This window comes from Penaeus vannamei, chromosome 4, assembly GCF_042767895.1.
Source record: "Penaeus vannamei isolate JL-2024 chromosome 4, ASM4276789v1, whole genome shotgun sequence".
NCBI lineage: Eukaryota > Metazoa > Arthropoda > Malacostraca > Decapoda > Penaeidae > Penaeus > Penaeus vannamei.
The window spans coordinates 12,096,928-12,114,427 of record NC_091552.1 but is presented as its reverse complement, the minus strand read 5'-3'; the positions used below and the strand labels follow the sequence as shown (position 1 = coordinate 12,114,427).

General features: G+C 36.3%; 2 protein-coding genes across 5 annotated transcripts in view; one reads left to right on the top strand and one right to left on the bottom strand.

The window, feature by feature from the left end:
• The first annotated feature begins 796 nt into the window (after positions 1-796).
• Positions 797-12,652, top strand: LOC113822917 (uncharacterized). Of its 4 annotated transcripts, none has more exons than XM_070120657.1 (4): positions 797-1,021; positions 5,598-6,234; positions 7,155-7,230; positions 8,226-12,652. In XM_070120657.1, the coding sequence occupies exons 2-4, from the start codon at positions 5,739-5,741 to the stop codon at positions 11,602-11,604; spliced, it is 3,951 nt and encodes a 1,316-aa protein (XP_069976758.1). In that variant the 5' UTR covers positions 797-1,021; positions 5,598-5,738; the 3' UTR covers positions 11,605-12,652. The 4 variants fall into 4 exon arrangements, with proteins under 4 accessions (XP_069976758.1, XP_069976757.1, XP_069976756.1 ...); XM_070120656.1 differs by having other exon boundaries at positions 797-1,144; XM_070120655.1 differs by having other exon boundaries at positions 797-2,174.
• A 4,214-nt stretch (positions 12,653-16,866) lies between these two features.
• The window catches only part of LOC113822918 (uncharacterized), a 17,727-nt gene continuing 17,093 nt past the window's right edge, over positions 16,867-17,500 (bottom strand). The window contains exon 14 of the mRNA XM_070121357.1: positions 16,867-17,231. Within this exon, the coding sequence (XP_069977458.1) occupies positions 16,917-17,231 (315 nt within the window). The 3' untranslated portion in view covers positions 16,867-16,916. The remainder of the gene's footprint in view (positions 17,232-17,500) is intronic.

The window sequence follows — 17,500 nt, the reverse complement described above, 5'->3', positions numbered from 1 at the left end:
TTTTTGCTGTTATCATCGTCGTCATAATTATTATTATCATTGTTATTGTCATCATCATCATTACCATTATTGTTATTAGCATTATCATTATCATCATCATTATCATCATTATTAGTATTATCATTGTTATTATCACTATTAGTATCATCATTAACTATATTTTTCTTGCTAATATTACTATCATTATTTTTCTTATTACTATTATCATCATTCTTATTCTCATGCTTATTTATATTATCATCATCACCATCATTATTACCTAAATGATACTATTGGTATTGTTAATATTATTACTACCACTACTGCTATCATTATCATCATTATCTTTAATAATATCACTTTCGTTATTGCTATCAATTCTCAGTAATACCATCTTTCTCACTGTCATGGTCGTACAAACGAACAAACGGATGTGACATATATGCCCAAACCTCAAAACCTTTTACGGGCAGCTGTCACTAGAGTGCACACATACTGTCTCACACACGCACACGCACTAACACACACATACATGCACGCACGCACACGCACGCAACAGACACAGTCACATTCACACACACAGTTATATATATATATATATATATATATATATATATATATATATATATATATATATATATATATACATGTGTGTGTGTGTGTGTGTGGAGAGAGAGAGAGAGAGAGAGAGAGAGAGAGAGAGAGAGAGAGAGAGAGAGAGAGAGAGAGAGAGAGAGAGAGAGAGAGAGAGAGAGAGAGAGAGAGAGAGAGAGAGAGAGAGAGAGAGAGAGAGAGAGAGAGAGAGAGAGAGAGAGAGAGAGAGAGAGAAAGAAAGAAAGAGAGAGAGAGAGAGAAAGCTACATACTTAAGACCACCCAAAAAAAACAAAAAAACATCGTGCTATATACAAACCAACAATCTAATCACCTCCACAATCTTATCTCTCTTATCAAAACTCACACAGACAAATCCCTCCATTTTCTTCTCGTTTTCTTGAATTCTCCCATAGTCACCCCTCGAAATCCTGAAAAGCAAAGGGAAGGTGGGAAGAGAACGGAATTTAGTGCCCCAAACGTTTCGGATCTTGCCTTTGCAAAATTGCACCACATTTACACGCTTTGCTACTATAAGAAGGACGACTACCCCTTGATGTCATGTAGTCTAGGTTGGTCCAAGATACGCAAAAGCAGAAAGAAAATGAAGATATTTGAATAATGGTGCTGGAGACCTGCCAGAGGAGAGCGAAGATGTTTTGTTGTCAAAAAGAAGGAAAAAAGGGATAAAGCAAGATTTTTAAAAAGTAGAGACAGATTGAGAGGAAAAGGGACTTATTCTATATTGAACAATGGCGTCACAGGTCACTCAGGTGAGATTTTGCTCCCAAAATAATGTTCATTAGCTTAATTTTGTGTATTGGTAGATGTTAATTTATGTTGTTGTTGGCTAGACATTGAAGTTTGTGATATTTATATGGTTTAAATTATTTCCAAATAGTGCTGTTAGTTTTATGGTAGATTCTGTTGATTTTATAAACTAAGTGATCCTTTGTTTTCCTTTTCTGATGTGTTTTTGTGCTTAATTTTGATGAAAATCCTCGTGATTTTTAAGATTATTATTACAATTATTGTTATAAATATCATTATTGGTAGATTTGGATGTAGAGCAATACTGAAAGTAATGGCACACAAGACTCAATGATAAAATAAAAAAGAGAGAGATCCCATAGTAAGTGGCCATAAAATAATGGAAAATTTACAGTGGATAACAATCAGGAATTTAGTAAAGAAAAAAAAAAATGGTATTGAATGGTTACCTTGACGCAAAATAAGACACTTTTCATCTATGGCAAAAGGTGCCCAAATCAAAAGGAAAGGAGTTACATGACAGAGAAGAGAGAACTTTTCCCAAGTCCCTCGCCTTGTTGACATCACGAATGTGATAAAAATTATGACCACTTAACTCCTTATTACTCTCTCATAAGTTTTTGGTGTTGCGTCAAATCTAGGTTGTTCTTAAAACTATACAGTGGTAACGAAGAAGAAAAAGACCTTAATAACTATCACCGTTTGATTTCTGAGGCCATCAAGTACCCCAAATCCCAAAAAAAGTGATAAAAATGAAGGGATTCACAATAGACTGACTGACTGACCGAAAAAAGCGAAGGAATTGACAGTTCGGTCTTTCAATATATAAAGGTATTTGGTTTATTGTTTACAGTATGGATGTAGCTCTATCTTGCCATATATACCGAAGTGAAGAGAATGTATCCCGGGGATGTTGGGGGATAGAGCCCCCCATCTACCCCCCCCCTCGGGCAGTCACCTAGTCACGGCACTGTAAGGTTAGGTTGGGTTATGGGTCAGGATGTTTTGGGGGGTTTGGAAGGTGAGAAATACCATAGATTTTGCTGAAAGATGGGTTGGATTCCCATAAAGTTTTTCAAACTTTGGCACGTTGGTTCCTAGTTAGTTTAGTCCTTTATTTACCACCCTGGCTAACTGCACAGGCGTGGGCAAGCTGTAGTACATTTGATACATGGTCAAAGCATTATATAATAGTATTACAGTGTAAATCTAGATCATAAAATTATTACGGTCTAAAATATATCATTTAAAGGAAAAGAACGATCAGTAATTTATCTACTCATCTGTCAAGCCGGCATACGGCTTGGGCGTGGAAAGGCAATGTAACATTTGATATGTGGTCATGTGATACTACATTCCAAATTTAGGATATAACATAATTATATCTTCCAAGACATCAGATGATATGAAGTAGTTACATAGTTCTCCATACCTCATGCTAGGTGGTCTGAAAGGCAGTATTACATGGCACTCTGAGATATAATGTACAAGTGTTCGCTTATATTCTTCATTGCATAATTTACACTTCGTTTCTTCAACATTACAGGCTGTACTGACCTGCCAGTACAATCTATATCCCAGCCTGATTCTTGCGGTCACAATATCACACTGTCTTGTTCTTGTTTTGTATAAACCATAGATGAAAACATTTTGCATAAACCTGTCATAGTGCTTTATGCTACAGCTTTCAGGCCGTTGAGAATTAATCAAGTCAGACAAGTCCTCTTTGAAGGAAGTTTTAATGATGTGTGAAATCCTACCAAGAGGTACTCCAAGATCTATATCAACACTTTGCTTGTCACATGCTGATTTTGCTAGGCGGTCAGCATGATCATGCCTGGGGATTCCAACATGCGATGGTATCCACACAAAACGTATATCATGGCCTCGTTCTTTTGCACGATACACATTTATCCTTATGTCATTTGCAATATTTCCTGCACCTTTGTCTAGTGTGTTCAATGCCTGGAGAGCACTCTGTGAGTCGCAGAAAATGACTCCTGAGCCTTGACTTAATAGAAATTCGGTGGCTATGAGCATTCCTGCCAACTCAGTTTGCGTAGTGCTAGCCCAGTCATGAACCCGCCTACAGTCCTGGTGCTGCAAAATATTGTTTTTATATACGACAAAAGCGCATCCTGCTCTACTCCCAGACTGCAAGGATCCATCAGTGTAGCATTCATACGCATTGGGCATAGTTTCAAGGTGCTCATTGATAATTGCTAAAGCATACTGCTTAAGTACAGCAGGGGGGACACTGTCTTTTTTTGGGGCAGTCGTATAAAATACACTTAGGTCCGACATTTTCCACGGTGGAGCAGAACGTCTATGTAGGGTCTTAGTTATGGATATGTTCAGCTGAGACAAGTGCTTACATGTTACTTGTTGCCATGGATTTGAATTTGAATCGATGTTACCATTCAAAGTTAGCTCCACTATTCTATGTTTTAGTTGTCTTTGGAACTCTGTATAATAGAGGGGTTCTCTTATTGCTTTGATGCTAAATGTGGTGTTTATGTATAATATTCTTTCATAGACAGACGGCAAATTAAGTTCTGATCTCATATTCACAATCCTCGTTGTCTTAGGGGCACCGAGAATAAGCCTCATGGCCTCATTTTGTACAATTTCTAAACTAGCCAACTCTGATTCCTTGTATAATACTAGGTGCAATGCATGATAATCTATGACCGACCGTATGTATGACAGGTAAAAGAGTCTAGCAATATTGACATTAATACCATGGTCTTTGCCGAAAAGTGTCCTAAGTGGCTTCAGACGTTCCCACAGCCTTTTCTTCAGGTTTTGTATGAACTCTGAATCATTAACAGCCACCCCGAGATATTTGTATTGGTGACAGAGACCTAGACTTTCAAAGGTGGTGAACATGTCTGTAGAGTTTCATTAGCTGATTTTTACTGTTTTTTAAGCTAGTTTTACGCACTTCTGTTCACTATTCCTCTTGTTTAGGCCTGTTCTACCTCATAATTTCCCTGATATACTTCTTGCCTACCCCTGCTAACTAGACTTAACACATCAAGATCGTCAGCTGTGATTGCTACGGAAATGATCATCAGATTCATTCTCATCACACAAGAATAAATCTGATGATATAAATATTGTCTGGGAAGTCTCGATTGCCATAATCGAAAAAATAACTAAAATAATACATAAGGCAATGCAACTAAGTATTGAAAATAGATAATCTGCCAAGTTAAAGTAAAAGCCTGCAATTGCTACTGAAATACAAGCTACAGCTACATTACGCAAAGCATTCTTGCAGAGAATCATGTATTGTAATAGAAAAGACGACCAGTTCGGAATTTATTTCATAGTGGACCTTTGGCCTTTGACGGAGCACCAAAGGCCATGGCAGTCGCATGACGATGTTTCAGGACAGGCAGACAAGCTTTTCCGAGAAAGGGCCAGATGAAACTTGGGCAAACAGCTCATAGGCACGAGTGACTATAATTAAGAATATAATAGAAAAACATGATAATTAGTCTAGCTCAGTGACATGGAGGCCCAATATTGTCCTTGAGGCAGTATCTATAGTGTTGGAAGTGAATGTCATATTGTATATACGCCTCACTTTCAAAGAAAATGCTAAACATATTGATGTGTTAAATATGCGCAATGTATTTTAGAGAATTGTGAGATTGGACAGAGCTTTAGGTGATAATAAAATAACTGATCGTATACAAGTTCTATCTGTTGGCCTTTGCATGAGCACGAGAGATGCCAAGGCTGTGACAATTGTTTTAATCTCTTACAAGTGATTCTTTGAAAAATCAGTAATATGCTGCTCCTCTGGGTACATAACAATATCCTTTTGATTGTCTAAAGTTCTATCTTGCCTTACATACATGGTGGATTCTTCCAGGGGGTGTAGCAGTATGTAAAGCCTCATGAAGCCTCATATTTTACACTGTAATTTCCCTGCTATCGGGGCCAAGATTGTCGTTAATGGTAGGGGAGTTCTGCACAATAATTTCTTTATAATTGGAAACTAGAGAGTGAAAGGAATCTATCGGTATCACAATCGTCATGATCCATGACAAGCCGCTATTACGAAAAATAACCAATATGGAATTATGTTATTCTCTGGGTATATTATTATCTTTATTATTATTATTGTTATTATTATTATTTTATCAATCTTATTTATACATATTCTTTAAGATTTACTTTTTTCTCAATAACAGTATATACGTTATGTCCCTGTATGTAACTCATTTACTTTCTCATTTACAGGAGGATTACGGGGCAAATCGACTGTATCCCTTGTTATATATCCTAAGAAATGTATGTGCACCAGCATTGGCCAGTTTATTTGTACAGAATTTTAAGGATACAAAGTATGTTAAGGATCAAAAATATGAAGAAATTGCAAAAATGAACCTGTATGAGCTATTGAGAAAAGTTCACAATAAAGGCAAAAAGGAAGAAGAGAAAAAGAAGAAAAAACAAACAGACAACTTACAGAGTTCTTCCGCAGTCTCAAAAACATTGCACATAAACAACCTAGGTACCAATGCCGACATTTTGAGCAGGATATCGGTGAGAGATCTCCTAGTTGAGAGGCCAAAACAATTAGAAATAAAAGGTGATCTGTCAAATATTGATGTGACCTTTCTCTTGAACGTCCTCACAAATGAAATTCTTGAATTCGACTTGGATCTCAGACCACTGCAGGTCATAAGGAGCATCAGAAACAAAATTTTCCACTCGGGTTCAGAAATTGAATGCACAGAAATTAGCCTGAACAAGCTTTGTGAAGCAGCTGAAAAAGTGCATAAGTACATAGGTGAAGCAGTTGACATACACAGCAAGAGGGAAGAGTCTCTGAGTCTTCCGCAGTGCTTGGACACCTTAGCATGCAATATAATAGGTCAGTACAAACTTACGGTTTTGTTTGTTAGTTTGTTACATTGTCTGAGTTCCTTTGAAAACCATTTGAATATCATTGATATTTCCTTTTCCTTTTTCATTTATTCTTTCTTTCTTTTTCTCCTCCTTTGTATGTGTTGTTTCTTCCATTATCCCATGAGAATACTGCAAACTCGCTGAGAGAAAGATCTGACTTGTTTTTATATGACTTTCCCCAGTTTCAGTGTTTAATAAACTTTCTTATAGAGTTGGCATCAAATTTTCATTTTAGAGATACAATTTGATGCTTATTCATTAAGGGAATTCTTGATGTACAAGCTCTTCCCCTACTATTCAAAGCTTTTTAATGCAGCTTTTAGCAGTTGGCATCAATTGCAGAGTGAGCACAAGTATCTTGGCATGAGAGTATAAACTTTACCAAGCATTATGTCATCCAGAACATCACTGTAATGTGTTTTGAATATATAGGTCCTCTTGCAGTCTATTGTGGTATTCATGTTAAAACGTCCCTTACCCTGAGTGTGAATTCCTGTAAACCATGTCAGTTACCTTGTGGCAGCAATCATAAGCATGTAATAAGCCCAATTTTCTCATGCTTACTATTTGGCCATATATTTTCACTATTGGTTTTAGCAGTGCAGTTTCTTTTTCCTTTCATAAATGAAGGTATTCTAACTCTGATAATTTTACTCGCAGATGTTGGGAGTTTTTTTTTCCCCTTTTCTTTTCTTTTTTTTCTTTTTTTTTCTTTTTTTCTTTTTCTTCTTCCTTCATCTTAGTATTCAATGTTTTTTCCTTCTGTAATCTCAGTTACAATATTTCCCTGAAATGTGTCTCCTTTTGTTCTGATGTATGGATTGAGGAATTTTGATATTTATCCTGTAAAACTATAGTGTAGTCCCTCATTGACTGGTTTTGCAGAGGAACTGAAAAGCGAGGTCACTTCAAAGTACCAGAATGGTGGTCGTGCTGTCCTTCCTCCAATCACCGATATTGGGTAAGTCTTAGTACCAAAACCTACCAGTTTTTGGATTTCTGAGCATTGGGATTAGATCCAGTTTTACATTCCAGACACTCTTTCACAATTTTATTCTTCATTTTGATAGTTCACCTGCTACTCAAAGTATAAAGCCATAACAGTTTGTAAAGGAAATACTTCTGTCACTTGGGCTAATAACAGTTATCTATTATGGGGCTACAAGCATGTGAATATATAACTCATAATCTAGCTCAAATTTTTTATGTTGACAAAGGAAGTTATGTTTAGTGTAAGGATGGAAAAGAGAAGATAAGACACTCAAGTAAAATAGACAGAAGTATGATTGACTTTGAGATATATTGCATGGGAAATATATCTATTTGATTATAAGATAAAATGTTTCCATAAGATAGATAATAAGTTTGAAGGATAAAGCAAGAGTTTATCACTCCTATGTGAATGTTTCTCTAAGGAGCCACATGTGATGTTATAATTACTATAACATTTCATCTTGTCAAGCATAGATTTCAATGAGTTAATTGAGGATAAAGAGATCTAACAATAATCTGACATTAGCTATAGAACCGTGCTTTATTAGCAATGGGTAAAAGACTAGGTATACAGTTTGTAGGTATTCAGGTATCAGCAAATACAGTGTGTTATGGAAAGGATTGATAGGATTTGGTTACATTCTTATTGTTTATTGGACCATCAGAATGTAGTGATTCATGCAACTTTATACAGTATTATCCAAGTAATTAAAACTGAATACAGTTTATTATGAACTTAAGAGAAGTATGGATAATAATGAAGGACTTTACAGAACATCATCAGTTAAATAGTATTTTAAACCTACAGTCATTATGAGGAATGTTCAGCAGAATTACATAGCATCTCATTCATGGCTCGGACAGTGGGAGGTGTATTTATACCGAGTTGCTTTTTGAGTGGATAATAATCTTTACATTTTGATAGATTATGTGTAGAATCTATTGTCTTTTCGTATTTTACAGATGTCAGAGCAAAGTAGATATGTGGAAGTATATTGAGGACCTAGTCCAAATTCCTCAAGGGCAAAGGAATCCCATCGTGATGTGTGGAGCCTCAGGAAGTGGGAAAACTTCTGTCCTACAAAGTGTTGTGGCCTCCATGTGTGAGAAGAAAGAATCTCCTTTTCAGTTAGTTTTATACTTAAAACTGTACAATAATCCCAGTGAGATGGCTATGTGGGAAGGTATGTTAAAAAGTATTGAAGAGCAGTATCCTAAGACAGTAAAGAAATATGATATTATTTATATATTAGATGCCTTAAGAATGTATGCAAATGATATTTTGTTTCTAGTTGACTGGAATTTAAAGGATGCCAAACACATTCCTCTAGCAAATATGGTAAACGGGACATGGGTGTTGACATACCAAGGTGAGTGTGAGAGTTTAAGTGCCTTCCAGATCCTTCAAGTGAAGCCTCTTACTGAAGATTTAGTACAAGACATTTTGAAGAGTCTCAATGGAGATGAGAGAGAGAAGCAGTACATGTTAGAATTATTTGATGAGTGTAAGTACAAAGGCATTTTAAATACACCTGAGATGGTTAACATTTTCAATGAAATTAGAAGATCAGTACCATGTAAAGAAATGTTCGAGTATTTTATCAGAAAAAAAATTAGATGCTTCACTACAGATAATGACCTAGAATTGATTGAGAAGCTCACATCTAGAAATATGGATACTAAAGATTTAGTACAAGAGATTTTGAAGAGTCTAAATGGAGATGAGAGAGAGAAGAAGGACATGTTAAAAAATGATCTTCTTACTGAAGATTTAATACAAGACATTTTGAAGTGTCTGAATGGAGATGAGAGCAAAAGGGAGAACATTTTTAAATTATTTGAAGAACCTAAGTACAAAGGCATTTTAAATACACCTGAGATGGTTAACATTTTTATTGAAATTAGAAGACTGGTTCCATTTAAAGAAATGTTAGAGTACTTTATTAGAAAGATAATTAGATGCATGAAAATAGGTAATGACCTAAAGCTGATTGAGAAGCTCACACTTAGAAATGTGATAGAAAATGAGGGGTTCTATAAAGAAAAAGATTTAGAGTCTGTAAAACCTGAAATAACAGACTCATTTTTCTTAAAGGATGCCAAAGGCTTATCATTTAGATATAGAGTTATAGAAGAATTATTTGCTGCCAGGTTTATTCAAAGAGAAGAAGAAGAAGAAACCAAAAGAATGTTAGAAAAATATCCAACTCAGATTCCCTTGTTAAAGAGAGTAATCAAATTTGCCTGTATTTTTTGGTGTGAATATGACCTGATAAGGAAGAAGTTGTATTTCATAAAGCCATATCTTTCCCAAGTTTTGAATGTAGATGATATCAAATGCTACAAGAAGAGAAAGAAAGAGGAAATGGATTATATTTTTGAGGATGATTCTGAAACTGGCAGCCAAGAGAATGCTTTTACAAAGTGGTCATACCTTGTTAATTTTGTTGAAGCCTGTGGATGCAGACAAGAAATTTTAAATCTTCTTGGGGAAATCATTGGTCAGAAAGATGTTTGGCTATTCAAATGCAAATTCTTAAATGAAGAAAAAATTCCAGTTCTTGAGAAAATCCTAAGAAATGTGAAGTATAGCAGACCAAAAACAGTCAGATTGGAAAGTGGCGTGAAATGTGAAATCCTAAATATGGTGTGGAACATTTTGGGAAACCTGCCATTAGAAAATAAGATGTTGGTCCGGATAAATATAGTGGGAAGGAAATGTCCAAGTGTATCTCTTGCAAATTTGGAGAATTTAATTAGAGATATAGTGAATGTAACAAACCCCTATCTCCAGCTATTAAATTACGTGGGACCTTTTGTATACAAAGGAGAGAAAGAATTTATGGAATGCCTTTGTGTTAAAGATCATTTAAGATTTTTGGATGTAATTGTTAGAGATAAGGCATCCTTTGCAGAAAGCATAAACTGCAAAGGACTAGCCAAATTAATAGAATCAAAGGTCAAGGTGAATCTAAAATCTGTCACAGAAAACAAAAAGACTCCAACAGTGTCTGAAGGTATACCTCCTACTCTAACAGTTCGGTATCAGAGTGGTATTTTGAATCTGCTGCATGAATTTAATTGTTCACAATATCTAAAGTACTTAAGCATGGATGGGATTGTTATCACAGAAAAGTTCCACATCAACCTGGAAGCTTTTACAAGTCTGGAATGTTTATTCATCAAGTGCAATCCAGAATCTTACACTAGAAATCAGGCAGTCATTACTGGCACTGAGCCAATGGAGGTAGATGGAAGTGAACAAGGTGACGCCAGTGCTACAGTGCTGCCTTTTAAAGATTGGGTTTTCAAGCTAGCGATGCACACCAAACTTCCAAAAGGGTTGGAGAGACTTATGCTCCATAACATGAGTTTCTGTAATGATTCAAATGTCTCAATTCTGATTGAGAAGTGGAAGAACTTACAGAGATTAATGATATTAGACACCAATGTATCTGTTACAGGAGCATATGACATTGTCAAGGAGAAGGAAAATGAGAGACCAGAACCTTCATTTGAAAATGGTGCTGATGTTGAGCAGCACTTAAAGAAAAAGTGTCACATATCCACTTCGGACATATCTCATAACAAAGGGTGCAACAAGTGTCCACGTTTAACAAAAAAGGAGCGGAAAGCACAGAGTAAAGAAAAACCTTTAGGCAGAGAATTAATAATTACCTCAAACCAAGATCTCTGCCGTAAATGCAAGAATTTCCCGTGCTCTTGCACACTCATGGATGGTGAAGACAGCAGAGAGACATTTGACAGCATTAAAAATCTTATCAGAGCCTCTTATGAATGTGACTACCTTTCCTTCAGCTATACTAATAAAATCTTTACCGTGAGGAAGAATATGCACAAGGACTTGAGAGTCCATATTCCCTTGCCTTCATTGGATGATGACTTAGTGCTCAAGTTGCAACTGTATACTAGTGGGAAAAGTGTATTTGAAGATGCACAACTCTCTCATAATGGTGCTGACAAAGCTGTTAAACTTTTGCAGCAGCTTGATTCTTTGAAAGGTGTATTTGAATCTTTAATCATAGTACAATATATCCAACTTGAGCTCACAAAACTTTCTCACAAAGGTGCTACAAAAGTTGCTCAATATCTGATAGATTTGAAAAAGTCATACAATGAACCGTTTTCTCTCGCCATTTTGACCACTGAGCACCCACGTTCAGCTGAAGCAGTTAAATTTAGTTATACTGTCAAATTCCTAAGAGATGATAAAAACCTGTCATACTTTTATTTCCAGTGTTCATGTAAAAAGAGGTGCCTCAGTTTAAAGAAGACACATAACTGTGACATATACATTAATAATGAAATTTTAGAAAAGTAATTAGATCTCTCTCACTCACTCACTTTTGCTGCTTGTATATCCCTCTCCCCTTTCCCTTTCCCTCTGTCTGCTTGTATATCCTTTCTCCTCTCCCTCTCCCTCTCCTTCACTCTGCATGTATATCCCTCTCTCCTCTCCCTCTCCCTCTCCCTCTCCCTCTCCCTCTCCCTCTCCCTCTCCTTCATTCTGCTTGTATATACTTCTCTCCTCTCCCTCTTCACACATGTTGAGGAATGGAGGATAGAACTAAAGGAGTGTGGGATTGTTGGTGAATTGGGGCAAGGAAGCTGCTTACATAATGTCGAGCTCTCTGAAATCTTCATTGCAATGCCATATTTCATGTGATTTACTCTCTTGAGGTTTTTATATCTCCATAGAGAGAGGGGATACTTCTACATATGTGTATATCCTCTCATAAATATGTTCATTGGAATCTGGATGGGGTATTAGCTTTAAGAATCTCTTTCTCAACATATCTCGGCATTGTTTAGAAAGCTGTTTATTGATTTGTATTCAGTCGTTATGTTGCAAGTTTTATACAAATGAATTTTTGATAGTTCCTGAATTTTACAAGTTCCCTTGTATGTTTTTATAAATGTGTCCCATAATTTGTTATATATTTATATATATTCAGATACATATATATATGTGTATAGATAGATAGATAGATATAAATGTGTTTGTTTGTTTGTTTGTTTGTTTGTTTATGTGCGTGTGTGTGTGAGTGATTGGGCTTGGTAATTTACAGCATTACTGATCCAGGGCAGCTGACTCCCACATTTTAGTTTGGGAACTGTGGTGAATTTCATCTTAATGTGTAAATATAAGAGAATGCATAAAATGTGTCAAAAAAAGAAAAATTATATATATATGCTATGTATTTTTATTGATTACTTCTGTGATTTGTATTTTTAAAGTTCAGTTTTTAATCTTTAGCTTAATAGTAAGTTGTATTTTTGACTTTTAAGGAGTGTGATTTTAACAACAAAAGTCACAGACATTTTTATAAGAAAGAACTGATTTTATAAATACATATACATAAAGCACACGTTTCCATTGAGTTTTAAATTTCCTACTTAATGGTAACAGAGCAAAATGTAATTTTCACTATTTTCATATAAAGATGGAAATTGCTTAATAATTGATATGGAACAGTTACCTTTTTACATAACAGACTCCAAACAGTAATCACTGCATCCTCTCTCTATTGTATAATTTATAAGCTTGGGCCTCTCTGTTGTATCAGATAAATGAAGGTCTTAATTTTCATAAAGTGAAAGTAACCTTTGCATATCATGTGAGTATTATCTTCACTTTCTCTTTGGTATTCAGGTTTATTTTATTTGCACATTATGGATGTAGTCAACCATTTACATACATACACGTTTTTATAGTATTATTATCAATATTCCATGCAATGTTTTTATGATTGATACTGTGTTTCCATACAGAGATAGTAGCTCATTTTCTTACAAATATTAAAAGACGTAAAATTTAGGATTTTATATAAGGAAGATAAAACAATTCTCACAGGATGAACAGATCATAGTGTTATATTCATATACACAAAAAAATGTATATTCTTCATAATGTATGATACCTAATGAGAATTAATGGTTAGTAGTTATTGGCTGAAACAAATGTGCTAGGCATCAAAGGTGATAAAGCACATGGTAAAGTGTTATGTCAAAAAAGGTAAAAATGAGTGATTAGTGTCAAAGTTTATAGAGTTTTATAAAATAGTATGATGATAGGGAAAAGGGTAAAGAGGTGGTGCAAATGAAGTAAATTGGAGATTAGTAAAGGAAAGGGTTAAGGGCATAGGGCGATTGGATGAAATGGAGTGTATCTGTGGCTGAGGATGCAATAGGAGCATTGTTTATATAGAAAATGGCAAAAAAGAGCTATTATGAAGCAATCAATTAGTAATAAGTTAGAGATGGCTGTTGGAGAAGAAATTGGAGAATGAGACATGGGGACTGGGGATGGTGGTGAAGTATCTTGAAGAACTTAAGGAGGGGGATCTGGAGAAAGACAATTGTGATAGAAGGGATTCACATGAATATCCAGTTGGGGAGGTATGAATAATGAGGAAAGAAGAGGGAATGGTGCATAACTTGAGAAGATGAGAGGGGAGTAGAGCAAAGGACTGTTTTGAAATAGGCAGAGAGAGAAAAATCTTAATGCCGTATTTCCAGTTTGGCCTCACATAAAGTGTAACCTAGCTTGATATCTGCTACCTTACATTTGAGATTATAGGCAGGGCAGCTCCTATAAAATATATTATGGGAGCCACCACAGTTGGCACATGTACGTGACTGAGCAGGGCAATTTGAATGGTCATGACCAGATTGGGCCCATAAAGGGCAGCAGGCTGTAGAATGACAGTGTTTGGGTAGGTGACCAAAACTCCCAACATTTTTGACACTGATTGTCATCGTTTTCACAGTCTGATCAGTTCTTGTCATAGATAATACACTCATTCAGGGAAACGGAAATTGATTTCAATTAGGGTAGATAGTGCACAAGCTAGGGGTTCGAATGTAACTGTGACAAGGTGTGAACAATCAGAACAACTATGAAAGGAAACATGCCTACTTTTTTGGGGAGACATTGTTGGAAGAGAAGGGTACTGATAGAGTAAGGAGATTTGGGGAGAATCATAAAGAATCGATCCCACTTGGCTGGGCCAAAGAGAGTACTTAAAAGGTTTGCAGAGGATGAGGACAGGAGGAAGATGGGGTAGTGTGGGGTAAAGTAGTACAATGGGGAGGAGGGCAATAAGGGTGAACAGTAGTAATGAAGAAGACTGTGCAGTAGGAGATGGAGTGTTGAATGTTGGGCGAGAGGAAGGGGTGCTTTCTGAAGATTGAATAATGACCTAGCTGGGTGGTTTGGAATAGATAGAGTTGTCAGCATACATCAAGAGAGAGTATTAGTATCAGTGGTCAAAGCTGTGGTCAAAGGAGAGGCAGAGGTCAGTAAACCAATGAAATCAAATTTAGATGGGCTAGGTGATGAAGGAGCAAGCCTTAATGGCCCTATTAAGGGTAAAAGATCTTCATTCTTGGCCATGGCGAGCATGAAATGAGTGAGAAAAGAAATGGTCTACCCCTCAAGATTCCCAGGAGAAAGTAAGGGCTAAGCGATTAAGCAAGAGAATACCGTGCCCATGGCTCCTGGAGGTCGTTCATGATTGACACAAAGCCAGCCTTTCATCCTTTCAGCATAGCTCTCACACCATAGGAAGTGGACAGAAGGAGATGAAAAAAATGAAAAGTAAAGGGGGAGAAGAAAAGACCATGCAAAATTAGTTGAGGTGAGGGCTGAGGCCTAAGGTAGGGGTAATCCCAGACTTTGGGCTTCAGTCTCCATCTCCTAAGGCCCCCCCACAGCATCAATGAGCAAGGGATTGGGGGCATAATGAGACTTAAGATTATTATTTGGTGTAATATAACCATGTTTGAAGTATATCAGATTATGCATTGTTCACGTCACCTATGATTAACCTTACAGGTGTGTATCATAATAACAAAAACTTGGGCATTTGTCAATTTACACTTGCTGATAAATACACAGATGTAAATGATATGGAACCATAATAATGGTGACTAGCTTATGGTTAAATGCTAATTCACTATAAGGCTTTGTCTATACAAGGAAATATATTGGAATCATCATTATTATTGACAATAATATATCAGTTGATTATTTTACAGATAAGTTTCCCTATATTCTTAACAAAACATCCTAACTCTTTAACCACAATATAACACACCAAAGAAGACTAGTTTTAAATATATCTTATGCTTTGCATTATGGTACATTTCTATAATAATTAATACATACTATTATATTCTATATTCAACTCTATACTCTGGCTACTCTTGAAAAAAAAAAAATAAATAAAAAATAAAAGATAAATAAAATCTGGAAATGTGTCAACTTCAGTATAATGTGTCTGCTAATTAGAATAATACAAAATTAATGAATCGAAATACTCCAGAGTCAGCGTGCGAGTTGCCAGTTATTACTATCTTGTCCTGATATTAGGCGCATTAGTCCCGTTGCTGCAGTCGACCTCGTTTTAACAACCCGTGTGATGCTTACTCACTACTTCTCTCCATGAAAATCTGCCTGTTGGTCCCATCATGTGGCCGAAGGAAAGAGAAAGTGTTAGCTACCGTATTCATATTTTCCTTGCATATTACAATGTATATAGATAGGCAGGCAGGCAGATACAATAACATATAGATCTTGATAATTTCGTAGGTTTATACAGATACACGATTAAATACACATGATAACACACACACACACACACACACACACACACACACACACACACACACACACACACACACACACACACACACACACACACACACACACACACACACACATACATATGTACAGGTATTTTCCACATACACAATTTGTTTGCTTTCTGTTAAACCATTTTCAACCTTCCTATTGCTCCACCCGCCAGTAGCTCAACTCGTCATTAACTGTTAAAATTGATGGCCCTTAACACTTAATAAATTCCCCTTGAACATCCTAGGCATTGACCAGAGCTAGCAATAACTGTTTGGTATATCGTTGGGGGGAGGGGGAGGGAGAGGGAGAGAGAGGGAGAAGGTGGAGAAGATGGAAAAAGAGAGACCGACAAAGACATACCGAATGATTGAGAGAAATTCAGAATTCGACTGTTGAATTTCCTTCTCTTGTCCACATCACCATAACAGAGACCTATTGTTTTTAACTGAACACTCCATGGACGTATAAAATATAAACATCGATATCTTCTTGTTTAATGCACTGCAATGGTGAGATGGAGTGCATTAATGTGAATATGTTGAAGTTCTTGTTATAAATGGAGGTATAAATTGGTAGAATATTTAAAAAGCGTTTTTGTTGGCTACTTGCATCTGTTGAAATGCAAAAACGGAATGAAAAGTGCATGCATAATATGGCCTAAATAACGGAATTATATGTATGTACACACACACACACACACACACACACACACACACACACACACACACACACACACACACACACACACACACACACACACACACACATATATATATATATATATATATATATATATATATATATATATATATATATATACATATATATATACATATATACATACATACATACACACATATATATAAACTTTAACGCCAGAAATGGACTGAATAATGCAAGCATAACAGGGCGTAAAAAACTTACATCTACATCTTTATGAAAAAAAAGAAAAAAAAAACGGACGTAAAAGTAGTAGCCTATAAGGGGCTAAAAATCTAAATTACACCTTTACCCTCAACGCACCTGAAAGCAACGCCCCAATAGCACAGGTTGAAGACCAGATAGATGAGAGGAACCACTATCCTGCTCTTCACCATCAAGGCCATATTAACCCCGTCAGGTCCCTGGTCCTTGAGGTCTGCCGTGTCGCGTATCTTCTTCCCTTCCTCTTGTCCCCCTCGAATCGTCCTCGTGCTGGTCTTGCTCACTTCGTCACCCCAGACGATCGAGGAGGAGCTACGTGGAGGACCTGCTATGTTGATGACTCTGGTGTTCTTCGAGGCTAGAACACGAGGTCCTGTGATTCTGTTCTGTGCAGGAGATTGCAGGATGAATGGTTATTGCAGATTCACGTCTTGGTTCTCAAACACACGAGTGATGTTAATGATATTTGATGTATAGGCCATTGAGCTGAAAACAAGTCTTACTAATAGTATAGAATTTACACAAATGTACCTCATCTAAAATTCGTAAGGAAAAAAATCGCAGTATCTAAATTACCAAATGTTATTGAAGAGATGATAACAAATGATACCGATACATTAAAAAGTCAATACATACGACAGAACTGTGAAGGAAA

Excerpts from the sequence above, each read along its gene's own strand:
- LOC113822917 (XM_027375457.2), top strand. The coding sequence starts at position 1,325 with ATGGCGTCACAGGTCACTCAG. Across the intron at positions 6,235-7,154 it reads CTTAGCATGCAATATAATAG|AGGAACTGAAAAGCGAGGTC; the intron begins GTCAGTACAAAC and ends CTGGTTTTGCAG. Across the intron at positions 7,231-8,225 it reads CCTCCAATCACCGATATTGG|ATGTCAGAGCAAAGTAGATA; the intron begins GTAAGTCTTAGT and ends CGTATTTTACAG.